General features: G+C 44.5%; 1 protein-coding gene across 2 annotated transcripts in view; it reads left to right on the top strand.

The window, feature by feature from the left end:
- Positions 1 to 26,526, top strand: part of LOC124038145 (adhesion G protein-coupled receptor A3-like) — a 304,056-nt gene that overhangs the window by 252,993 nt on the left and 24,537 nt on the right. For both annotated transcript variants that reach the window (XM_046353649.1, XM_046353648.1), the window contains exon 17: positions 12,299 to 12,444. In XM_046353649.1, coding sequence (XP_046209605.1) covers positions 12,299 to 12,444 — 146 coding nt within the window. The remainder of the gene's footprint in view (positions 1 to 12,298; positions 12,445 to 26,526) is intronic.

Below are 26,526 nucleotides of genomic sequence, written 5' to 3'. Positions count from 1 at the left end.
TGTCCTTGAATCCTTACTTAGATAAAGCAGCTCATTGGAGACACCAGGTAAGAGATGTTGCAGCTTTTAAATACATCTAGAGATGCTAACCTCTCCATCAATCGTTGGCTTAACTGATGCTGAAATCTTAATGCATATTGTTGTTTTGGGAAGATTGATAGGACGATGATAGGTAGATGGACATAATGGTTTGGGTTAAAATGTCCGGGTTAGCGATAGACTCAATCGTGTCTTAACAAAATAAGGAGTAAGAAGACCAGACACATTGTTACGTTTTGGGAGTTTGATACATCAATTGGAACATGACAGTCAAGAGAGGATATCTCTCCTCAGCATGTGGGCATTTAGCTGGCGAGAGATTTATGTTTTTTCTTTCTTTCTACCTTTCAGTTGAGGTTTCAAAGGCTTCCAACTCATCCTCTATTTATATCAACAGGGCTCTTCTTCTCTCTTCAGAACCAGGCAGAGTCACTTGGGACACTGCTGAGGCCGCTGCCTCTACATCCTGTCCACGAGAAGTTTAGACTTCGTCTTGTTCTAAAACGTAATGAATCCACCTCAATATGTGAGCTGCACAGATCTCTGTAGCTCACTTGATCTTATTGAAGCCAACAGTGACTGTCGTGCTTTGGCTGCCTGTCAGGAGGCTTGGCTTCACAGAGAGACAGCTAGCTAGGCTAGGAGCCTCTGGTTCATGTCACGCCCGTCAAGCGTGGGTCAACAACTACCAATGACACATTTCGGCCAGTGTAACGGCATGAAATGCGCCCCCCTTATTGACCCACCTGTTCCCCCGCCGTGCAATGGAGCATTATTACGGCACAATTAGCATATTCCCCATTAGATTCGTTTTCTACATGGATGCATTGGCAACACGTTTATGAGCAGCCATCTTGCCGAGATGCCGCCGCTTGAGAGATACCTGTAAAGAAACTACTGCAATCTCCATGCTTCTCACACGCATGTAACTATTACCCATCTCTCAATGTAATCATCACAGCAGGTGTTTATTCTGCACATGCCTCTGGTGCTCGTCACCACTGGGTATTTTTCAATTTAATCATGTTGCCTAATGTAGAAACACTGCATTTTTAATGGGTAACAGCCTAAGTTTATTCTTTGGGTCCAGTTTTATTGTTTCGGTCCACCCCTCCTCTCATCCCAATGGGTTTGAGGCTGTTACCCTGTTCCCAGCAGTGGTGGCAGTGTCTGGGATGATTACATGGTCGTTCACTGGAGGAGCTGGCTGTAAGGATATGTGTGATCACACACACCCTACCACCCTCCTCCATCCCTCCACCCTCTGCCCCACTTGTGGATAGATCCATCTCAGGTCCAGCAGGGATCCACTTCCCACACGGGAACTGCTACTCACCACCTCCTCGGACAGGCAAACTTCAAGGAGCCCTGGAACTGACTCTGGAAGCCTCCGTCAGCACTTAAAGAAAATGCACATCCCCTTCCTCCACCAACCTCCTTCCACCAATTCTATCCCCTGCCCCACTCCATCTCTCTCTCTCCCCCATACCTCTCTCTCTTCTCTCTCTCTGCGTCTCCTCCTCCTCTCTCACTCCCTTCCTCCACCCACTGTTAGGGCTGTGATGGTCATGGAATTTTAGATGATGGTAGTTGGACCGCACGTCACGGACACCGGCATCTCGCTTCCAGACAAACTAAACACCTTCTTTGCCAGCTTTGAGGATAATATAGTGGCACCGTCGTGGCCCGCTAATAAGGACTGCCCCCCCCCTCTCCTTCTCCGTGGCCGACGTGAGTAAGACATTTAAACGTGTTATCCCTTGCAAGGCTGCTGGCCCAGATCATGCGCTGTGACCGGTTGGCTGGTGTGTTTACGGACATATTCAATTGCTCCCTATCCCAGTCTGCTATCCCCACATGCTTCAAGATGGCCACCATTGTTCCTGTACCCAAGAAGGCAAATATAACTAAACTAAATGACTACTGCCCCGTAGCACTCACTTCTGTCATCATGAAGTGCTTTGAGAGACTAGTCAAGGATCATATCACTTCCACCTTACCTGCCACCTTAGACCCACTTCAGTTTGCATACCGCCCCAACAGGTCCACAATCGACATCACACTGCACACTGCCCTATCCCATCTGGACAAGAGGAATACCTATGTAATAATGCTGTTCATTGACTACAGCTCAGCATTCAACACCATAGTACCCTCCAAACTCATCATTAAGCTGGAGGCTCTGGGTCTCAACCCCGCCCTGTGCAATTGGGTCCTGGACTTTCTGACGGGCAGCCCCTAGGTGGTGAAGATAGGAAACTCCACTTCGCTGACCCTCAACACTGGGGCCCAGCAAGTTTTTTAAGTTCCTCGGTGTACACATCACAGAAAAACTTAAATGGTCCACCCACACAGACAAATCAAATCAAATTGTATTTGTCACATACACATGGTTAGCCGATGTTAATGCGATTGTAGAGAAATGCTTGTGCTTCTAGTTCCGACAATGCAGTAATAACCAACAAGTAATCTAGCTAACAATTCCAAAACAACTACCTTATAGACACAAGTGTAAGGGGATAAAGAATATGTACATAAAGATATATGAATGAGTGATGGTACAGAGCGGCATAGGCAAGATACAGTCAATGGTATTGAGTACAGTATATACATATGAGATGAGTATGTAAACAAAGTGGCATAGTTAAAGTGGCTAGTGATACATGTATTACATAAAGATGCAGTAGATGATATAGAGTACAGTATATACGTATACATATGGATGAATAATGTAGGGTATGTAAACATTATATTAGGTAGCATTGTTTAAAGTGGCTAGTGATATATTTTACATAATTTCCCATTATTAAAGTGGCTGACAGCGTGGTGAAGAAGGCCCCTCTTCAACCTCAGGAGGCTGAAGAAATGTCTCTTGTCACCTAAAACCCTGACAAACTTTTACAGATGCACAATTAAAGGTTAAATAAATAAATAGTCTCATATCACTGGTCACTTTAATAAATAGATCACTAGTCACTTTAAACAGTGCCACTTGAATAATGTTAACATCTTACATTACTCATCTCATATGTATATACTGTACTTTATACCATCTATTCCACCTTGGCCATCGCTCATCCATATATGTACATATTCTTATTCCATCCCTTTAGGTTTGTGTGTATTAAGTAGTTGTTGGGTAATTATTAGATTACTTGTTAGATATTACTGCACTGTTGGAACTAGCATTTCGCTACACTCGTATTAACATCTGCTAAACATGTGTATGTGACCAATAACATTTGGAAAAGCAGCCAAAAAGTGCTCAGCATATATGGGAACTCTTTCAAGACAGTTGGAAAAGCATTCCAGGTGAAGCTGGTTGAGTAAATGCCTAGAGTGTGCAAAGCTGTCATCAAGGCAAAGGGTAGCTACTTTGAAGATGATAAAAGAAATAAATAAATACCTTATTTACACAGGTATTCAGACCTTTTACTATGAGCTCAGCTGCATCCTGTTTCCATTGATCATCCTTGAGATGTTTCTACAACTTGAGTGGAATCCACCTTTGGTAAATGCAATTGACTGGACATGATTTGGAAAGGCACACCCTGTCTATATAAGGTCCCACAGTTGACAGTGCATGTCAGAGCAAAAACCAAGCCATGAGGTCGAAGGAATTGTCCGTAGAGCTCCAAGACAGGATTGTGTCGAGGCACAGATCTGGGAAGGGTACTAAAAAATGTCTGCAGCATTGAAGGTCCCCAAGAACACAGTGACCAAGACTCTTCCTAGAGCTGGCCACTCAGCCAAACTGAGCAATTGGGGGAGAAGGGTCTTGGTCAGGAAGGTGACCAAGAACCCGATGGTCACTGACAAAGCTCTAGAGTTCCTCTGTGGAGATGGGAGGACCTTCCAGAAGGACAACCATCTCTGCAGCACTCCACCAATCAGGTGTGCCAAAAGGCTCCTGAAGATTCTCAGACCATGAGAAACAAGATTCTCTGGTCTGATGAAGCCAAGATTGAACTCTTTGGCCTGAATGCCAAGTGTCAAGTATGTAAACCTGGCACCATGCCTACGGTGAAGCATGGTGGTGGCAGCATCATGCTGTGGGGATATTTTTCAGCGGCAGGGACTGGGAGACTAGACAGGTTCGAGGCAAAGATGAACGGGGCAAAGTACAGAGATATCCTTGATGAAAACCTGCTGCAGAGCGCTCAGGACCTCAGACAGGGGCGAAGGTTCACCTTCCAACAGGACCACGACTCTAAGCACACAGCCAAGACAACGCAGGAGTGACTTCGGGACAAGTTTCTGAATGTCCTCGAGTGGTCCAGCCAGAGCCCGGACTTGACCCCAATTGAACGTCTCTGGAGAGACCTGAAAATAGCTGTGCAGCAACACTCGCCATCCAACCCGCATTTGGGTATTTTAAATGTGGTCACCCTACTGTCATGAGTACGAAAATGAACCTGCGGGAAAGTGGCCTCCATCAGTTATTCGAGTGCATACGGATGGCAGGTCTTTTTCCCCCCTGCTCCTCTTTCTGCCCAGTTTCTGACTCTATGGGTGAGCAAATGCTCACTCCTTGAGTGACTGGGGGCAGGGCTTGGAGTGGAAAGTGGCATGTAAGCAGAAGATAGAAAGACAATGGAGTAAACTAAAAACAGACATTGCACACACTGGAGTTGTGTGTCACATTTAACAAACCAAACATTGAAATACCGATATAGAAGGTAATGCAAAAACCCAAACCGGTCCGTGCGTCAGTACCGGTATATAGTAAAACCGGAATACCGCCCCGCCCTATGATCAATTGATGTTTTACTGATTGCAGTAAAGCTCCGATGATAGAGCTAAATGTGGAATACTTGGAAATGTGTAGTTCTGACTATGCTCTTCAAGACTTGATGGTATTAAAACCAAATAGTTCTTAAAACCAAACAGCACGTTGATGTCAATGGTTTTAGCGAATCCCCCAGGAGCCAAATCAAACGTTTTATAGCCTGTCGGCCATAAATCAGACACGTTTCTTCTCCTTTGTTTGCACAGGACAAAATGTTGCCTTTTTATAAGCACATTTCATGCAAAATTGTTTTTTTTTATATGACACAAATTACAGGGCTGTCTGCTCTGCTGACCCTGACAAAACAGATCAATAAAAACAACGTTGTCTGATCCATATAATAGGTCTACGAGAAGGGAAGACACAAATACAATATGACATCCATCTAACCTGGAGGAGGAAATTACAGTCCAAAAATACATTTTCAAGTGGCACTCACCCAAGACTAACTAGGTTTTCCTCCAACCTTTTTTCGCGAGTAAAGTACATGTTGCATTAAAAAAAATGTCACGATAGGCCTGATGTAAACAGCAAATGTGTCAGTAAACTTTCCAAACGTCGACAAAACAAAATGCACTAGACAAGGTGGGATCTTTTTGTGTCTGTAAAATTAATTATGTGAGAAATGGGAGTGTAAACGCTTCTATTCACAAATGTTTATACAATTACCTTCATATCGAAGTAGGAGTCACGCGATAACATGTTGTGTGGTCTTCCCACTACGACTCAGGAAAGCATGCCGCTTATTAGGCTACACATGAAATAAGTTATGATGAACTTCACTGGGTGGTGAAAGTGCAATGATGGATGAGCTTGAAGCTCCTTTCCTATAAATATCAAGGGTCTTCTTCTGGTGACATGATCATCGATGCTTGGCTGCCATTTGACAAATAAAAATACTCTCGCTCTTTTGTCCATAATAATATACAGTTGAAGTCAGAAGTTTACATACACTCATGTTGGAGTCATGAAAAATATTTTTTCGACCACTCCACAAATGTATTGTTAAGAAACGGTTGTTTTGGCAAGTTGGTTAGGACAACTACTTTGTGCATGACGGTAATTTTTTCAAATCATTATTTCACTTATAATTCACTGTATCACAATTCCAGTGGGCCAGAGGTTTACATACACTAAGCTGACTGTGCCTTTAAACAGCTTTGAAAAATCCTGACATTTTTGGCATGGCTTTAGAAGCTTCTGATAGGTTGATTGACATAATTTGAGTCAATTGGAGGTGTACCTGTAGATGTATTTCAAGGCCTACCTTCAAACTCAGTGCCTCTTTGCTTGACATCATGAGAAAATCAGCAAAGACCTCAGAAAATAAATTGTAGACCTCCACAAGTCTGGTTCAACCTTGGGAGAAATTTTCAAACGTCTGAAGGTGCGACATTCATCTGTACAAACAATAGTACGCAAGTATAAACACCATGGGACCACGCAGCCGTCATACCGCTGTCACGCCCTGGTCGAAGTATTTTGTATTTATCTTCATGTATTGGGTCAGGCCAGGGTGTGGCATGGGGTTTTTGTATTGTGGTGTGTTTGTCTTGGGGTTTTGGTGGTGGTATTGGGATTGTAGCTTAGTGGGGTATCTAGCAAAGTCTATGGCTGTCTGGAGTGGTTCTCAATCAGAGGCAGGTGTTTATCGTTGTCTCTGATTGGGAACCATATTTAGGCAGCCATATTTTTTGAGTTTGTCGTGGGTGATTGTCATTGGTGTCCTTGTTCCTGTCTGTGTTCGGTTTCACTAGTATAGGCTGTGTAACGGCGTTCGTCTGTTGAAGGAGAGTCGGACCAAAATGCAGCGTGGTGGTTACTCATGATCTTTAATGAAGAATTGCGATACATGAAATAACTACAAATGTACAAAAACAACAAACGGAACGAGAAAACCTATACAGCCTGTCTGGTGAACAACAACACAGAGACAGGAACAATCACCCACGAAATACACAGTGAAACCCCGGCTACCTAAATATGGTTCCCAATCAGAGACAACGAGAATCACCTGACTCTGATTGAGAACCGCCTCAGGCAGCCAAACCTATGCTACACCCCTACTCAGCCGCAATCCCAATGCCTACAAAACCCCAATACGAAACACAACATTTTAAACCCATGTCACACCCTGGCCTGACCAAATATATAACAAAAACACAAAATACTATGACCAAGGCATGACAGGCTGTTTCGGTTTTCGTTACATTCTTGGTTTTTGTAGTGTTTGTATTTTAGATTCGTGTTACGTTTTTGTTCATTAAACATGGATCGCAATCTACACGCTGCGTTTTGGTCCGACTCTCCTTCACCACACCTAGAGAACCGTTACAACCGCTCAGGAAGGAGACGTGTTCTGTCTCCTAGAGGTGAACGTACTTTGGTGCGAAAAGTGCAAATCATTCCCAGAACAACAGCAAACCTTGTGAAGATGCTGGAGGAAACAGGTACCAAAGTATCTATTTCCACAGTAAAACGAGTCTTATATCGACACAACCTGAAAGGACGAACAGCAAGGAAGAAGCCACTGCTCCAAAACTGCCATAAAAAAGCCAGACCACAGTTTGCAACTGCACATGGGGACAAAGATTGTACTTTTTGGAGAAATGTCCTCTGGTCTGATGAAACAAAAATGGAACTGTTTGGCCATAATGGCCATCGTTATGTTTGGAGGGAAAAGGGGGAGGCTTGCAAGCCAAAGAACACCATCCCAACCGTGAAGCATGGGGGTGGCAGCATCATGTTGTGGTCATGCATTGCTGCGGGAGGGACTGGTGCACTTCACAAAACAGATGACATCATGAGGGAGGAAAATTATGTGGATATATTGAAGCAACATCTCAAGACATCAGTCAAGAAGTTAAAGCTTGGTCGCAAATGGGTCTTCAAAATGGACAATGACCCCAAGCATACTTCCAAAGTTGTGGCAGAATGGCTTAAGGACAACAAAGTCAAGGTATTGGAGTGGCCATCACATAGCCCTGACCTCCATCCTATAGAACATTTGTGGGCAGAACTGAAAAGGTGTGTGCGAGCAAGGAGGCCTACAAACCGGACACAGTTACCCCAGCTCTGTCAGGAAGAATGGGCCAAAATTCACCCAACTTATTGGGTAACTTAATAGTTATTGGGTGAAAAGTTAAACAATTTAAAGGCAATGCTACCAAATACTAATTGAGTGTATGTAAACTTCTGACCCACTGGGAATGTGATGAAAGAAATAAAAGCTGAAATTAAATTGTTCTCTCTACTATTATTCTGACATTTCACATTCTTAAAATAAAGTATCTGCCTAAGACAGGGACATTTTACTAGGATTGCACTATATAACGCACCGTTTTTTTGCGACAAAACCATCAGTAAAGTATAAAATGCAACGGAAACCCATTTAACTCAATTCTTTATTCGGTACATGTATGTAACCACAAACGTTATTTTTATGTGCGCTATGTCATCAAGCACAGCCTTTTATTCACAACAAGTCAATATGATGGGAACACCTCTGGTGGGGAAATGTTTTCTGCAGATTTTAGAATATTCACATGGAAATCTGTCACCAATTGGATGGAAATCTAGCTCGTGATAAAGCATGAATGTGCGCACTCATCGGGGATATGGCCGATGTTCTCTGTTGGTGCCAATAAGATACGGTTCACTCAATTAAGTTGAGAAATTTGATAACCTTCCCATGTGAAACAAAATGCTATAGTTTACTATAGAATACTACAGCACTTACTATAATATCATGTAGTAAACTATATAATACTATAGGAAATACCACTGTAATGTCCGCAAAAACACTACACTTTAACTATAGTAAATACTACAGTATTTCATTTGCATATACCCTACACAATTCCCTCCCTTATGTCAAAATTTGTGCCACCCTTAAGTGATAAACCTGCATGCATATAGACCATATATTTAGTTAACTACAGGTTATAGAAAACTATCTGCTCAGACCCCAGTCCTACCTATTTCTCCAGTAGGTTTTCTCAAGGATAAGCCTCTACTTCCAGGTCAAAGATAATATAACAAAAACACTGTAGTAAGCACTACAGTTTTGTCAGCAAAAACACTACAGTAAATACTACAGTATACTTGTCACGGCCGTTAAAATAACTGGACCAAGGTTCAGCGTGGTGAGCGGACATTTTCTCTTTTATTCAAAATGACGCCGACAAAATAATAAACAATACAAAACAATAAACAATACAAAACAAACCGTGAAGCTTAAGGTTATGTGCCATTCAACAAAGTTAACTTCCCACAAACACAGGTGGGAAAAAGTGTACCTAAGTATGGTTCCCAATCAGAGACAACGATAGACAGCTGTCCATGATTGAGAACCATACCATACCGGCCAAAACATAGAAAATCATAGAAAGACAAAACATAGAATGCCCACCCCAACTCACGCCCTGACCAAACCAAAATAGAGACATAAAAAGGATCTCTAAGGTCAGGGCGTGACAATACTACAATCTGCAAAAATACTACATTAATTACTATAGTATATACAACAGTGTTTATACTATAGTTAACTGTAAGTACTGCAGTATACTACAGTCTATACTACAGTATTTATACCATACCATATTCTTTTTTATGTGGGTAAAAGTCAGATTACAGTATTTTCATTGTATTCACTTTACAGCAATAGCAATTTTCCAAACTATGTTTTCCTTTGACTGCCCTTCAGACTGTAGGCAATGCGATTTAAAACAATCCACAGCTTATTCTTTTTTTAAAAGAAGCTAATGGTCTTGTGTGGCCAAATCATTCTTTCTGGTGTAGTAGCCTATTTGGATTGATTTTATTTAGTTCTGTGTAGACAGGAGTAGGCTAATTAGGCTTTATTATCAATGAAATTCAGTTTATGGAAGCACCAGGCTATGCCCTTCCCTTACATAGACTTAGACTACTGTGTGTGTGTGTTTGTGTATACTTACATTATACAGACTAATTGGTCAGAAGAGGGGTAGAAGAAGCCATCTAGACAACCAAGATGTGTGTTAAACATGGGAAGAATACAGGTCTATTAATATCAAACAAACAGAATGAGCATTTGTAATTTTACATGTGTGTTTGTGGGTGGGTGGGTTGGTGGGTGGACTGGTTGTGCTTGCTGAGGGCATTTATCAGCCAGTGGTCCTCTTATTCCCTCCAATCTATTCTCCCCCATCTTTCTATCTGTCCTCATCCCTCTCTGCTTACTACTCTCTTTCCCTCCCCCTACGCTCCATCATTCCTTCCTTTCTCTCTCCTGTGTGTGTGTGTGTGTGTGTGTGTGTGTGTGTGTGTGTGTGTGTGTGTGTGTGTGTGTGTGTGTGTGTGTGTGTGTGTGTGTGTGTGTGTGTGTGTGTGTGTGTGTGTGTGTGTGTGTGTGTGTGTGTGTGTGTGTGTGTGTGTGTGAGACGAGCGACAGGCGCTAAGCCACATTTTTCTCTCTCCCCCTCAACTACGTTAGCGGACTAGCTAAAAACAGCGATTCTAAATGCAGTCTCGATTGCTGCATATCAAATTGTTCCTAAGAATCTGAGGTTTAAGTTTATTGAAGTTTATTTTAATTTTGGGCCTCCCGAGTGGAGCAGCAGTCTAAGGCACTGATTAGTGCTATAGGCGTCACTACAGATCCGGGTTCAATCCCGGGCTGTGTCGCAGCCGGCCGCGACCCATGAGGCGACTTGCAATTGGGTTAGGGGAGCTTTTGGACGGCTGAAATGTCCTTGTCCCATCGCACTCTAGCAACTCCTTGTGGCGGCCGGGTGCATGCATGCTGGCTTCGGTTGCCTCGGACCCATTGGTGTAGCTGGCTTCCGGGTTAAGCGAGCAGTGTGTCAAGAAGCAGTGCAGGTTGGCGGGGTCGTGTTTCAGAGGACACATGGCTCTCAATCTTCGCCTCACCCGAGTCCACACGGAAGTTGCAGAGATGGGACAAGACTGTAACTACCAATTGGGGAGAAACAAGTGTGAAGTACATGTACACACTTTATTCACAACATACAAAAAAAATATTTATGCAAAACAAACCTATTTAAATCACCAGTTTATCATAATAAGCACGAGCCTCAAACAGTATAAGACTCAGCGTCCAGATTTTGTCACGTGACCCTAACCCTCTACCATAGGAGCAAAGCAGGAAGTAAAATTTGTGCTCTGATTTGTTGATTCAACTCAACTGACATTACCAAAAAGACATTCTATTGCAAGAGCTACCATCATCAGTTAACATTCTGACATTCTACATTACCATGGAAATGATTGCATCACAATATCAGGCAGCCGTTGCTAGTGTACCCGTGAGTTTAACAGTCAAATTGCAAGGGTTAGAGGTTCCAAGCCTGTTCTATTCATTTCATTTCTATGTGTGCTGTTGCTACATTGTGGTCACTTCAGTCAGATGTTTGTTCGACGAAAAGGGGAAAAAATAAAATAAAAAATATTCAGTTATGACGGTTATTTTATTTCCATGCCGGTCTTCATCCATAACCGTTGGTTATACGGTAATTGTGCCAGCTCTACCTCACTGTCACTCTCTTGTGAATGTGCTGTTCATATCTTCTTGAGGTCAAGGACTGGTTCAGTGTGTGGAAATAAGACTCACTCCCTGAAATGTTTTTACTTGGGTTCCATCCCATCCTACCGTAGTGGTTGTTTGTCTATTCAGCCAGCGTTCCCTTCAGTCCAAAGCGTGTGGGTTAGAGCAATGATTGAATCGCAGACCACCACCTACTCACTGTGAGCTTCTTCCACCATTAACCAGCCTCAAGGTTATTTCCAATCAGTATCATGTCTGACTCCTGTATGACTCCTTTAGTCCCTGTAGAGTTGGTTAAGCCTAGCAGACTGGAGCGAGTTATTTGATTGGATGCATCTTAGTGTTGGGTCTGCTGAGCAAACGGAGGAGTGTGATTGGGAAAAGAAAGACAATGAATTTCAAATTTTCTCTCTCTCTTTCCTATTTTCTCACTCTTTTTCTCTCCCCTTAGCTGTCTTTATTTCTCCTGATAAAGCCTAAAAACAATGCGAGATCAATTCCCATTCAAGCATAATTCATGAATATAAGAACAAGAGAGGATGGAATACAATGTCTGTTGGAAAACAAGCATCACATTTTGTAAAGAGCATTGTAGACGTGACTGACATTCATATTGTTGTTTATTGTTGACAGCTCAAGGTAACCGTCCTCTAACGGTATTGATGATGGGTGTGTCCCCAAGTACGCAGGCGCGCACACCATTTTGCATGAGTTTAAAAGAGCAATCCCCGCTCCTGCTGGGATTGATCTTTGGAAAGACACTTGAAGTGACATTGATGACATGCTCGTTGTGTCTGGGAAAATAACTCTCTCTGTGAGTCAACAAGTGGAAGTGAGGGGGACATGAAGAATGTGAAGATGAGCCTTCTATGATGTGAAAATGGAAACAGTGAGTGACCCATGTCTGTCTGTGTCTCCTGGTGCAGGTTGGCGTGGTGTTACACTACTCGTCCCTCTCCACCATGCTGTGGCTGGGGGTGATGGCCCGGAACATTTACAAGCAGGTGACCAAAAAGCCCCATCAACACCAGGACAGTGACCCGCCTGCTCACCCCAAACAGCCCATGTTGAGGTAAACACAATCCTCCTCTCTGGGTGTGTGTGTGTGTGTGTGTGTGTGTGTGTGTGTGTGTGTGTGTGTGTGTGTGTGTGTGTGTGTGTGTGTGTGTGTGTGTGTGTGTGTGTGTGTGTGTGTGTGTGTGTGTGTGTGTGTGTGTGTGTGTGTGTGCACGTGCGTGCGTGCATGCAGTATATGTGTACGCGTGCCTGCTTGTCTACATGTGCAGCTGATCGTGCTTGTTGTGAATGTGCTGTTGGTATCTTTTTAAGGTCAAGTATTGGTTCGGTGCACAATTCTATGCTTATTTAATTTCTTTCCCTGCTATACTGTATGCCTCATGCGAAGATGCTTGTACAAATCTGTACACAGTACTATTGGCCTGGTATTTTTGCCTGTGCTTATTAAATCTTCATTCCCACTTAAGTCAAGCCTTTGGATACTGCTTCTCTTTTATTAGAGGGTGTGGATTTTGAACCTTTGTCTTAACCTTTCTGTGAAGTTCTGTTTCTGAAACGCTGTTAGCTACAGAGAGAATAATCACTAGCCTTGCAGTTTAGTAGGTTCAAGTTCATGTTGTATTGTCAAATGCACAAGTACAGCGAAATGCTTGACTTGCAAGCCCCACCACCCAACAGTGCAGTAAGCAATATCAAAATAGCATAGCTAATAAATATATAGTAAAGAAAACACAAATAATAAGAAATGAGAGAGGCAGCTATATACAGGGTCCGTGCCAATACCAAATGTACAATGTGCAGGGATACTGGAGTATTTGAGGTTGATATGTACATGATAAATAATAATAAGACTGTAAGGGTAGGCATGATAGGCGGATATACATGTAAACAGGGCTGAAATGTGACTAGTAGCAGGAATATGTAAATACTTATGGTAATATACGTGTGGTAATATATACATGTAAACAGGAGTAATAGTGACCAGTAGCAGGATAAATAGATACCAGAAGGTGATACAACATGCTTTCGATGGAGCAGCTCTAAAAGTTCCTCGGGATCTGAGGGGCCATGCTAAATTCTTTCAGCCTCCTGATGGAGAAGAGGAACTGCTGTGCCTACTACCCGATGGTACTGGTGTCCTCAGTGATGTGGACACCAAGGAACCTGAATGTTACTTGAAATGAAGGATATTATAAGCAAGTCATGCTCTGTAGATTCTGTATAAACCTTAGTTGTGTGTGTCTGTTTTTTAAAATTTCTTCTAATAGCACGATTACCATGGGTTTCACTTGGAGAGTTACTGGTTCATTTATCTGAATAGGCGTCTGCAGCTAGTTTCCCGCTTTTTGGCTTTGTTCACTTCATGCACTTTATTGTAGTATTACTGTCACTGCACCGAATGTATACAGTTTGGCTCCTCATTGGCTAGTGTGTAACGGCTTTCTTGTGGTGAATGAGAAGCGGACCAAAATGCAGCGTGGTGGTTACTCATGTTCTTTAATGGAAAATGAACGATACATGAAATAACTTAAAACAACAAACGGACCGTGAAAACCTATACAGCCTATCTTGTGATAACAAACACAGAGACAGGAACAATCACCCACAAAACACTCAAAGAATATGGCTGCCTAAATATGGTTCCCAATCAGAGACAACGATAAACACCTGCCTCTGATTGAGAACCACTCCAGACAGCCATAGACTTTGCTAGATACCCCCACTAAGCCACACACCCAATACCTAACAAAACCCCAAGACAAAACACACCACAATAAACCCATGTCACACCCCGGCCTGACCAAATAAATAAAGACAAACACAATATACTTCGACCAGGGCGTGACATAGTGCTTCTCTTACACTTACTAATGTCAGTAAGTAAAATGTTGAACTTGAGTCACTCTCTGCTTTAGGGAAGAACTTTTAGTTTGAATAATATGACACACCATTTGGAAATGAATGATTAATACCCTAGATTGCTGGGAGCCGAGGATATTCTTTTTAATCAAACTCATTTCAGAAATGGGGCCTGTTCAATTTAGAGACTCCTGTTAGTGTGGTAGAGATGCCATTCAGCGAGCTGTCTGCTGCTTAGCAACTATCACTAAGCGTGGAGGTAGGGAGGGAGAAGATACTGACATTTGTCCAGGGAACATGTGTTTATTAACATCATCATATGCATTATCATCTCACGGTCATTATCACTTTCACAATCACTGTTCAGCATCTTGTCATCAATATAACCGTAGGAAATGGAGGGGAAGCCACTGTGGAAAATGTATCTCACAGGGCGTGTCGGTTCGTTGGCAGGATAACAAATTACGGTGACGGTGCGAGGATGGTTTGCAAACTGACATGTTACACATGTGACCAAATTAATTATATTCAAAACTCAAATACAGGGAACAAGTCTGAGAGTCTGTGTCAAGTAGTAGGTGACTGATGGGTCAGAGTAAACTACAGAGGTACTCATACTATCACCCTCCGTTTTCTTCTTCTTATGATTTTGAGTCAAAGTACCTATTGAGGTAGACAGAGGAAGTTGTTTGGTTTCGATGATGATAAATGGGTTTGGTTTGTGTGTTGGCGGAGTCCTCTGGCTGAGACTGCTTTGCTGGGAGAGAGTGAGAGAGGGAAGAGCAATAGCGGCGAGAGAGAGGAAATAGTGTTGATCCGGGCGAAAGGAGAGAGAGAGCAGATTTAAACTATTACCTGTTACCATGGTGCCCACCCAAGGCTCGACACAATCGCCTGTGAGCCTGCTGAGCCTGCATTGTAAGTCAGCTTTCAGAGCTGTGACCTTTATCACCAATCTCAATCTGTTTAACGTTTGATCTTGGCTTTAAGAAAAATGGCGCCGGAGGAGATGGCCGCCGTTTTACTGTCTCCTAACCAATAGTGGGGGTTTTTCACGATATTTGTAAATAATTTTGTACATAATGTTTCTGCAACCATATCTTACGGCAGAAAAGAGCTTCTACATATCAGGACAGCGATCACTCACCTCGGATTAGACTAAGATTTCTTCAACAACAACAGCAGCAGCAAGCAGGACTCACACGATAATCTCCAAACACCCCACTGGGCAGATATCCCAATTATTCTCAAAAGGAAGTGACACAGAGGAAGTAGAGCCGGATTTCTCGTCCGGACCCGCAGAAGGCAACTGGGAAAGCTGCCGTTACCATCAATATTACTTGCCAACGTGCAATCATTGGACAATAAACTAGACGAGGTACGATCACGAATTTTCTACCAACGGGACTTCAAAAACTGTCATATCCTATGTTTCACGGAATCGTGACTGAATGACGACATGGATATTCACCTAGCAGGATACACGCTGCACCGGCTAGATAGAACAGCACACTCCGGTAAGACGAGGGGGGGGGGGGGGGGGGGGGGGCGGTCTGTGCATATTTGTAAACAACAGCTGGTGCACGAAATCTAAGGAAGTCAGTAGATTTTGCTCGCCTGAAGTAGAGTATATTGTGATAAATTGCAAGCCACACTACTTGCCTAGAGAGTTCTCAGCTATACTTTTTGTGGCTGTTTATTTATCACCTCAATCAGATGCTGGCACTAAGACTGCACTCAGTCAGCTGTATAAGGAAATAAGCAAACAGGAAACCATTCACCCAGAGGCGGCGCTCCTAGTGGCCGGAGACTTTAATGCAGGGAAATTTAAATCAGTTCTACCAAATCTCTATCAACATGTTAAATGTGCAACCAGAGGGAAAACAATTCTAGATCACCTGTACTCCACACACAGAGACACGTACAAAGCTCTCCCTCGCCCTCCATTTGGTAAATCCGACCACAACTCTATCCTCCTGATTCCTGCTTACAAGGAAAAATGAAAGCAGGAAGCACCAGTGACTCAGTCTATAAAAAAAGGGTCAGATGAAGCAGATACTAAACTACAGGACTGTTTTGCTATCACAGACTGGAGCATATTCGGGGATTTTTCCGATGACATTGAGGAATACACCACATCAGTCACTGGCTTTATCAATAAGTGCATTGAGGACGTCTTCCCCACAGTGACTGTACCTACATACCCCAACCAGAAGCCATGGAATACAGGCAAAATTCGCACTGAGCTAAAGGGTAGAGCTGCCGCTTTCAGGGTGCGGGACTCTACCCTGGAAGCTTACAAGAAATCCTGCTATGACCTGCGGTGAACCATCAAACAGGCAAAGCGTCAATACAGGGCTAAGATTGAATCATACTACACCGGCTCCGACGCTTGTCAGATGTGGCAGGGTTTGCAAACTATTACAGACTACAAAGGGAAGCACAGCCGCGAGCTGCCCAGTAACACGAGCCTACCAGATGAGCTAAATCACTTCTATGCTCGTTTCGAGGCAAGCAACACTGAGGCATGCATGAGAGCATCAGCTGTTTCAGACAACATTGTGATCACGCAGTCGTAAGACGTTTAAACAGGTCAACATACACAAGCCTGCGGGGCCAGACGGATTACCAGGACGTGTGCTCCGGGCATGTGTTGACCAACTGGCAGGTGTCTTCACTGACATTTTCAACATGTCCCTGATTGAGTCTGTAATACCAACAGGCTTCAAGCTGACCACCATTGTCCCTGTGCTCAAGAACACAAAGGCAACCTGCCTAAATGACTACGTAGCACTCACGTCTGTAGCCACAAAGTGCTTTGAAAAGCTGGTAATGGCTCACATCAACACCATTATCCCAGAAACCCTAGACCCACTCCAATTTGCATACCGCTCCAACAGATCCACAGATGATGCAATCTCTATTGTACTCCACACTGCCCTTTCCCACCTGGACAAAAGGAACACCTATGTGAGAATGCTACTCAGTAACTACAGCTCAGCGTTCAACACCATAGTATCCTCAAAGTGCATCACTAAGCTAAGGAACCTGGGAATAAACACCTCCCTATGCAACTGGATCCTGGACTTCCTGACGGGTCGCCCCCAGGTGGTGAGGGTAGGTAGCAACACATCTGCCACATTGATCCTCAACACTGGAGCTCCCCAGGGGTGCATGTTCAGTCCCCTCCTGTACTCCGTGTTCACCCACGACTGCATGGCCAGGCACGAGACCAACACCATCATTAAGTTTGCAGATGACACAACAGTGCCTGATCACCGACAACGACGAGACTGCCTATAGGGAGGTCAGATACCTGGCTGGGTGGTGCTTGGTGCCATGGTGCCATGGTCCTTCTGTAGCTCAGTTGGTAGAGCATGGCGCTTGTAACGACAGGGTAGTGGGTTCGATTCCCGGGACCACCCATACGTAGAATGTATGCACACATGACTGTAAGTCGCTTTGGATAAAAGCGTCTGCTAAATGGCATATATTATTATTATTATATTATATATAGAATAACAACCTACACCTCAACGTAACCAAGACTAAGGAGATCATTGTGGACTACAGGAAAAGGAGCACTGAGCACGTCCCCATTCCCTTCAACGGGGCTGTAGCCTCTGACCGCAAGGCACTTCAGAGAGTAGTGCGTACGGCCTAATACATCACTGGGGCAAAGCTGCCTGCCATCCAGGACCTCTACACCAGGCGGTGTCAGAGGAAGGGCCCTAAAAATTGTCAAAGACCCCAGCCACCCCAGTCATAGACTGTTCTCTCTACTACCGCATGGCAAGCGGTACCGGAGTGCCAAGTCCTGGACAAAAAGGCTTCTCAACAGTTTTTACCCCCAAGCCATAAGACTTCTGAACAGGTAACCAATGGTTACCCGGACTATTTGCATTGTGTACCTCCTCCCCCCAAACCCTCTTTTACGCTGCTGCTACTCTCTGTTTATCTTATATGTATAGTCACTTTAACCATACATCCGTGTACATACTACCTCAATTGGCCCAACCAACCAGTGCTCCCGCACATTGGCTAACTGGCTATCTGCATTGTGCCCCACCTCCCGCCAACCTCTCCTTTTACGCTACTGCTACTCTCTGTTCATCATATATGCATAGTCATATTTTTACTGTTGTTTTATTTCTTTACTTACCTACACACACACACACACACACACACACACACACACACACACACACACACACACACACACACACACACACACACACACACACACACACACACACACACATACCTTTTTTCGCACAAGTGATTTTGAAGTTTGAACAATTCTTCAACCAATCGGATTTTAGCCAGCTTGATGAGCTAGCTAAAGTTAGCTACAGGTAACTACCAAAGTAAAGATAACACTTGAGTAAATTAGGGACACACAGCATATTGAAAGCAGATACTGTACTTTCACACAGGTGTGGTTTCTGAGTTAATTAAGCAATTAACATCCCATCATGTTTAGGGTCATGTATTATAATGCTTAGTGCGTGTAGAATTCCATCAACAAATGATTAAATTTCTCATGGAAGAATGATGGCACATCCTGTCATGCAGGTGAAAGAGGACCCAAAAGCGACTTAACAGAAACAGAGTTTATTAAAGTCCAAAACGGAATAACAGAAATCCTCTAGACTTGTAGAGGGGAAACAACTGGAGAAGCGGCCACAGACTGCATTAGGCGCAGGCCGAGTCACTGAGACACCTGCTCACACGCAGCATCTGATGAAGGCACAAAACACGACAGGACAGGGTGATACACAATCACGGCAAAAACACGACAGGACAGGGCGAAACGCAATCACAGCATGGTGAATACAATACAAGGAACCGACGGGACAGGAACGGATCACAAAGGAATAAATAGGGACTCTAATCAGGGGAAAGGATCGGGAACAGGTGTGGGAAGACTAAATGATGATTAGGGAATAGGAACAGCTGGGAGCAGGAACGGAACGACAGAGAGAAGAGAGAGCGAGAGAGTGAGAGAGGGAGGGGGAGAGAGAGGGATAGAAGGAGGGAAAGAACCAAACAAGACCAGCAGAGGGAAACGAATAGCATGGGGAGCACAGGGACAAGACATGACAATAAATGACAAACATGACAGTACCCCCCACTCACCGAGCGCCTCCTGGCGCACTCGAGGAGGAATCCTGGCGGCAACGGAGGAAATCATCGATGAGCGAACGGTCCAGCACGTCCCGAGACGGAACCCAACTCCTCTCCTCAGGACCGTAACCCTCCCAATCCACTAGGTATTGGTGACCCCGTCCCCGAGAACGCATGTCCATAATCTTATGTACCTTGTAAATAGGTGCGCTCTCGACAAGGACGGGAGGGGGGAGGGAAGACGAACGGGGGTGCGAAGAAAGGGCTTAACACAGGAGACATGGAAGACAGGATGGACGCGACGAAGATGTCGCGGAAGAAGCAGTCGCACAGCGACAGGATTGACGACCTGGGAGACACGGAACGGACCAATGAACCGCGGAGTCAACTTACGAGAAGCTGTCGTAAGAGGAAGGTTGCGAGTGGAAAGCCACACTCTCTGGCCGCAACAATACCTTGGACTCTTAATCCTGCGTTTATTGGCGGCTCTCACCGTCTGTGCCCTGTAACGGCAAAGTGCAGACCTCACCCTCCTCCAGGTGCGCTCACAACGTTGGACAAACGCTTGAGCGGAGGGAACGCTGGACTCGGCAAGCTGGGATGAGAACAGAGGAGGCTGGTAACCCAGACTACTCTGAAACGGAGATAACCCGGTAGCAGACGAAGGAAGCGAATTGTGAGCGTATTCTGCCCAGGGAGCTGTTCTGCCCAAGACGCAGGGTTTCTGAAAGAAAGGCTGCGTAGTATGCGACCAATCGTCTGATTGGCCCTCTCTGCTTGACCGTTAGACTGGGGATGAAACCCGGAAGAGAGACTGACGGACGCACCAATCAAACGACAGAACTCCCTCCAAAACTGTGACGTGAATTGCGGGCCTCTGTCTGAAACGGCGTCTAACAGGGAGGCCATGAATTCTGAATACATTCTCAATAATGATTTGTGCCGTCTCCTTAGCGGAAGGAAGTTTAGCGAGGGGAATGAAATGTGCCGCCTTAGAGAACCTATCGACAACCGTCAGAATCACAGTCTTCCCCGCAGACAAAGGCAGACCGGTAATGAAGTCTAAGGCAATGTGAGACCATGGTCGAGAAGGAATGGGGAGCGGTCTGAGACGACCGGCAGGAGGAGAGTTACCCGACTTAGTCTGCGCGCAGTCCGAACAAGCAGCCACGAAACGGCGCGTGTCACGCTCCTGAGTCGGCCACCAAAAGCGCTGGCGAATAGACGCAAGAGTGCCTCGAACACCGGGATGACCAGCTAACTTGGCAGAGTGAGCCCACTGAAGAACAGCCAGACGAGTGGAAACAGGAACGAAAAGGAGGTTACTAGGACAAGCGCGCGGCGACGCAGTGTGCGTGAGTGCTTGCTTAACCTGTCTTTCAATTCCCCAGACTGTTAACCCGACAACACGCCCATAAGGAAGAATCCCCTCGGGATCAGTAGAAGCCACAGAAGAACTAAACAGACGGGATAAGGCATCAGGCTTGGTGTTCTTGCTACCCGGACGGTAAGAAATCACAAACTCGAAACGAGCGAAAAACAACGCCCAACGAGCTTGACGGGCATTAAGTCGTTTGGCAGAACGGATGTACTCAAGGTTCTTATGGTCTGTCCAAACGACAAAAGGAACGGTCGCCCTCCAACCACTGTCGCCATTCGCCTAGGGCTAAGCGGATGGCGAGCAGTTCACGGTTACCCACATCATAGTTGCGCTCAGATGGCGACAGGCGATGAGAAAAATAAGCGCAAGGATGAACCTTATCGTCAGACTGGAAGCGCTGGGATAGGATGGCTCCCACGCCTACCTCTGAAGCGTCAACCTCGACAATGAATTGTCTAGTGACGTCAGGAGTAACGAGGATAGGAGCGGACGTAAAACGTTCTTTAAGAAGATCAAAAGCTCCCTGGGCGGAACCGGACCACTTAAAACACGTCTTGACAGAAGTAAGAGCTGTGAGAGGGGCAGCAACTTGACCGAAATTACGAATGAAACGCCGATAGAAATTAGCGAAACCTAAAAAGCGCTGCAACTCGACACGTGACCTTGGAACGGGCCAATCACTGACAGCTTGGACCTTAGCGGAATCCATCTGAATGCCTTCAGCGGAAATAACGGAACCGAGAAAAGTAACGGAGGAGACATGAAAAGAGCACTTCTCAGCCTTTACGTAGAGACAATTCTCTAAAAGGCGCTGTAGAACACGTCGAACGTGCTGAACATGAATCTCGAGTGACGGAGAAAAAATCAGGATATCGTCAAGATAGACAAAAACAAAAATGTTCAGCATGTCTCTCAGAACATCATTAACTAATGCCTGAAAAACAGCTGGCGCATTGGCGAGACCGAACGGCAGAACCCGGTACTCAAAATGCCCTAACGGAGTGTTAAACGCCGTTTTCCACTCGTCCCCCTCTCTGATGCGCACGAGATGGTAAGCGTTACGAAGGTCCAACTTAGTAAAGCACCTGGCTCCCTGCAGAATCTCGAAGGCTGATGACATAAGGGGAAGCGGATAACGATTCTTAACCGTTATGTCATTCAGCCCTCGATAATCCACGCAGGGGCGCAGAGTACCGTCCTTCTTTTTAACAAAAAAGAACCCCGCCCCGGCCGGAGAAGAAGAAGGCACTATGGTACCGGCGTCAAGAGACTCAATGGAATAATCCGTTATGGACCGTTCACCTTGGCATAAGGAAGCCAGGGCCCTAGAAGCCTCCCCACCAAAAACTGAACGGTCAAAAACCCGAATCATCTCCTCTTTAAAGTTCTGGAATTTGTTAGAGCAATCAGCCCTTGCCTCCCAGATAGCTGTGCCCCATTCTCGAGCCCGGCCAGTAAGGAGTGAAATGACGTAAGCAACCCGAGCTCTCTCTCTAGAGTATGTGTGGGGTTGGAGAGAGAACACAATCTCACACTGCGTGAGAAAGGAGCGGCATTCAGTGGGCTGCCCGGAGTAGCAAGGTGGGTTATTAACCCTAGGTTCTGGAGGCTCGGCAGGCCAGGGAGTAACAGGTGGCACGAGACGTAGACTCTGGAACTGTCCAGAGAGGTCGGAAACCTGAGCGGCCAGGTTCTCCACGGCATGGCGAGCAGCAGACAATTCCTGCTCGTGTCTGCCGAGCATGGCTCCTTGGATCTCGACGGCAGTGTAACGAGCGTCTGAAGTCGCTGGGTCCATTCCTTGTTCGGTTCCTTCTGTCATGCAGGTGAAAGAGGACCCAAAAGCGACTTAACAGAAACAGAGTTTATTAAAGTCCAAAACGGAATAACAGAAATCCTCTAGACTTGTAGAGGGAAACAACTGGAGAAGCGGCCACAGACTGCAGGTCCCGGGTAGGCGCAGGCCGTAGTCGACTGAGACACCTGCTCACACGCAGCATCTGATGAAGGCACAAAACACGACAGGACAGGGTGATACACAATCACGGCAAAAACACGACAGGACAGGGCGAAACGCAATCACAGCATGGTGAATACAATACAAGGAACCGACGGGACAGGAACGGATCACAAAGGAATAAATAGGGACTCTAATCAGGGGAAAGGATCGGGAACAGGTGTGGGAAGACTAAATGATGATTAGGGGAATAGGAACAGCTGGGAGCAGGAACGGAACGACAGAGAGAAGAGAGAGCGAGAGAGTGAGAGAGGGAGGGGGAGAGAGAGGGATAGAAGGAGGGAAAGAACCAAACAAGACCAGCAGAGGGAAACGAATAGCATGGGGAGCACAGGGACAAGACATGACAATAAATGACAAACATGACACATCCCTCCAATAGAATTACAGACACTTGTAGAATCTATGCCAAGGCGCATTGAAGCTTTTCTGGCTCGTGGTGCCCCAACACCCTATTAAGACACATTTTATTTTATGTTGGTGTGTCCTTTGTTTTGGCAGTTACTTGTAAACATTTTCTCAGAGCTTCCCGAAAAGTCCGATAGCACGTGAACGCAACATTACTCATTATGCTTGGCATCAGCTTTTGGACAGTGAGAAACTCCTTGCTCGCAGGAGGAAAGTGCTGTGTGTGCGCTTTGCCAATCACAACTCTACTGTGTAACTCAATTTGAGCAAATTCGACAGGAAAGCCTGTTGCTCTAAGATAGGTTGACGCGTGGTGAAGGGAGACAGATGGACAGATAGCACACCAGCACCAGGTTCACCATAGAATCTTGAAGATGGCAATGTCATTGTATCATTAAAGATATGTTGCCCACAGGCTTTGACACTTTACTCAAGGAGAACTGTCGCACATTTGAAGTCACAACGGAAAAGAAATAAACGGAGACAAAGAATTAATAGAAAGTGCTGAAGTAACTTCCCAGCTGGCACATTACGTTCTCTGGATGTTCATCTGTTTATGGTATCAGTTTGGTTCTGGGAACCTTCCTCTTGCATCATTCTTTCATTTGTAGAAGCTTCATGGAAAATCTTGAATAAAAAGTTGATTACACCCTCCTTGTCAAGTATTGTATGGTACAATATATGAATTCCAGGTAGCCTGTAATGTCAACATTAGGTATTCGGTGCACATTCCTACATGAACCATCTGCAGCTGGATGCCAGTGAAAGTCATTGAGGACAAAGACCCTCAGCCTCTCTTCACACTCTTCGACCACCTGCGCAGCACAGGGAGGGGGATTTCTGGAATTTTCTGGAGGTGTATGTGTTAAAGGTCGACCAATTAATCGGAATGGCCGATTTTGCAGATTAAAAATAATATATATATATATTTTTTTTACAACTTTATTTAACGAGGAAAGTCAGTTAAGAACACATTCTCATTTTCAATGTCAGCCTAGGAACGGTGGGTTAACTGCCTTGTTCAGGGGTAGAGTGACAGATTTTTACCTTGTCAGCTCAGGGATTCAATCTTGCAACCTTACGGTTAACTAGTCCAACGCTCTAACCACATTCCTCACGAGGAGCCTGCCTGTTACGCGAATGCAGTAAGAAGCCAAGGTAAGTTGCTAGCTAGCATTAAACTTATCGTATAAAAAAACAATCAATCAATCATAATCACTAGTTTTAACTACACATTGTTGATGATATTACTAGATTATCTAGCATGTCCTGTGTTGCATATAATCGATGCTGTGCGCAATTGCGAAAAAGGACTGTCGTTGCTCCAACGTGGACCTAACCATAAACATCAATGCCTTTCTTAAAATCAATACACAGAAGTATATATTTTTAAACCTGCATATTTAACTAAAATAAATCCAGGTTAGGAGGCAATATTAACCAGGTGAAATTGTGTCACTTCTCTTGCGTTCATTGCAAGCAGAGTTAGGGTGTATGCAACAGTTTGGGCCGCTTGGCTCATTGCAAACTAATTTGCCAGAATTTTACGTAATTATGACATAACATTGAAGGTTGTGCAATGTAACAGGAATATTTAGACTAATTAATGCCACCCATGAGATAAAATACAGAACGGTTCCGTATTTCACTAAAAGAATAAACGTTTTGATTTCGAGATGGTAGTTTCCGTATTCGACCATATTATTGACCTAATGCTCGTATTTTTGTGTGTTATTATGTTATAATTAAGTCTATGATTTGATAGAGCAGTCTGACTGAGCGATGGTAGACACCAGCAGGCTCATAAGCATTCATTCAAACAGCACTTTCGTGCGTTTTGCCAGCAGTTCTTCGCGATGCTTCAAGCATTGCACAGTTTATGACTTCAAGCCTATCAACTCCCGAGATGAGGCTAGTGTAACTGATGTGAAATGGCTAGCTAGTTAGCGGGATGGGCGCTAATAGCGTTTCAAACGTCACTCGTTCTGAGACTTGGAGTAGTTGTTCCCCTTGCTCTGCATGGGTAACGCTGCTTAGAGGGTGGCTGTTGTCGATGTGTTCCTGGTTCGAGCCCAGGAAGTGGCGAGGAGAGGATGGAAGCTATACTGTTACACTGGCAATACTAAAGTGCCTATACGAACATCCAATAGTCAAAGGTATATGAAATACACATTGTATAGAGAGAAATAGTCCTATAATTCCTATAATAACTACAACCTAAAACTTCTTACCTGGGAATATTGAAGCCTCATGTTAAAAGGAACCACCAACTTTCATATGTTCTCATGTTCTGAGCAAGGAACTTAAACGTTAGCTTTCTTACATATTGCATATTGCACTTTTACTTTCTTCTCCAACACTTTGTTTTTACATTATTTAAACCAAATTGAACATGTTTCATTATTTATTTGAGGCTAAATTGATTTTATTTATGTATTATATTAAGTTAAAATAAGTATTCATTCAGTATTGTTGTAATTGTCATTATTACAAATACATTTTTAAAATCTGCCGATTAATCGGTATCTGGTTTTTTTTTGGGTCCTCCAATAATCGGTATCGGTATCGGCTTTGAAAAATCCTAATCGGTCGACCTCTAGTATGTGTGTGTATGTGTGTGACTAATGTTTGCCATGAGAGGGGCCCAGGCAATGAGACTTAGCTTCTGGAGACAAATCCATTTTCTTCAACCTTCTCCTATCCCCCCTTCTCCTCAGCCCAGAAAAAGCCAGATGACAGAATCTGATGGCAGCGGATTTATTTGGGCTGTCAGCTAATCCGGCATTCTGTCATGGTGACCTTTGTCCAATTGACCCCTGTGTGTGATGTGTTGGCCCCACTGGTTAAATGCTTAAGATGCAAATAAGTACAGGAGATAGGGTACGCACTGAACACTCACTTCACTTCATTAAAAATAGCAGTGGAACTGGGCAATATTATCTCTTTTGTTGTTGTTGCAATACAGTAATAACTTCAGTGGTGCTGTGTCTGTGTCAGTATGCAGTGTCTGCATCAGTATTCAGTGACCCAAAATAGAACGAGTTACGGTAAGCGGCACAGCAACCAATTACACAATGCGGCTTTATTCACCCGTTTTTGCACCAGTTTCCTCCATCATCGGTAAATATCACAACATGTGGACTGGCCTGAGTGCTCCACTCCCTGTAGTATATCCAGGTCTAGACAGCGAGACAGAGGCCAGTACATAGACAGAGGAGAGCGGGAGGAGGCACTTCTCGCTCCGGGGTCTTTGGATGTCTATTTATATCAGTTGATGATTGCTGCTGCTCCCCAAAACTGAACTCAAAAGTGCCCGCCCTCTGCACTGTCTGCCATTTTGTGTC

The sequence above is a fragment of the Oncorhynchus gorbuscha genome, linkage group LG06 (genome assembly GCF_021184085.1).
Source record: "Oncorhynchus gorbuscha isolate QuinsamMale2020 ecotype Even-year linkage group LG06, OgorEven_v1.0, whole genome shotgun sequence".
NCBI lineage: Eukaryota > Metazoa > Chordata > Actinopteri > Salmoniformes > Salmonidae > Oncorhynchus > Oncorhynchus gorbuscha.
This window is presented reverse-complemented; position numbering and strand designations above follow the sequence as displayed.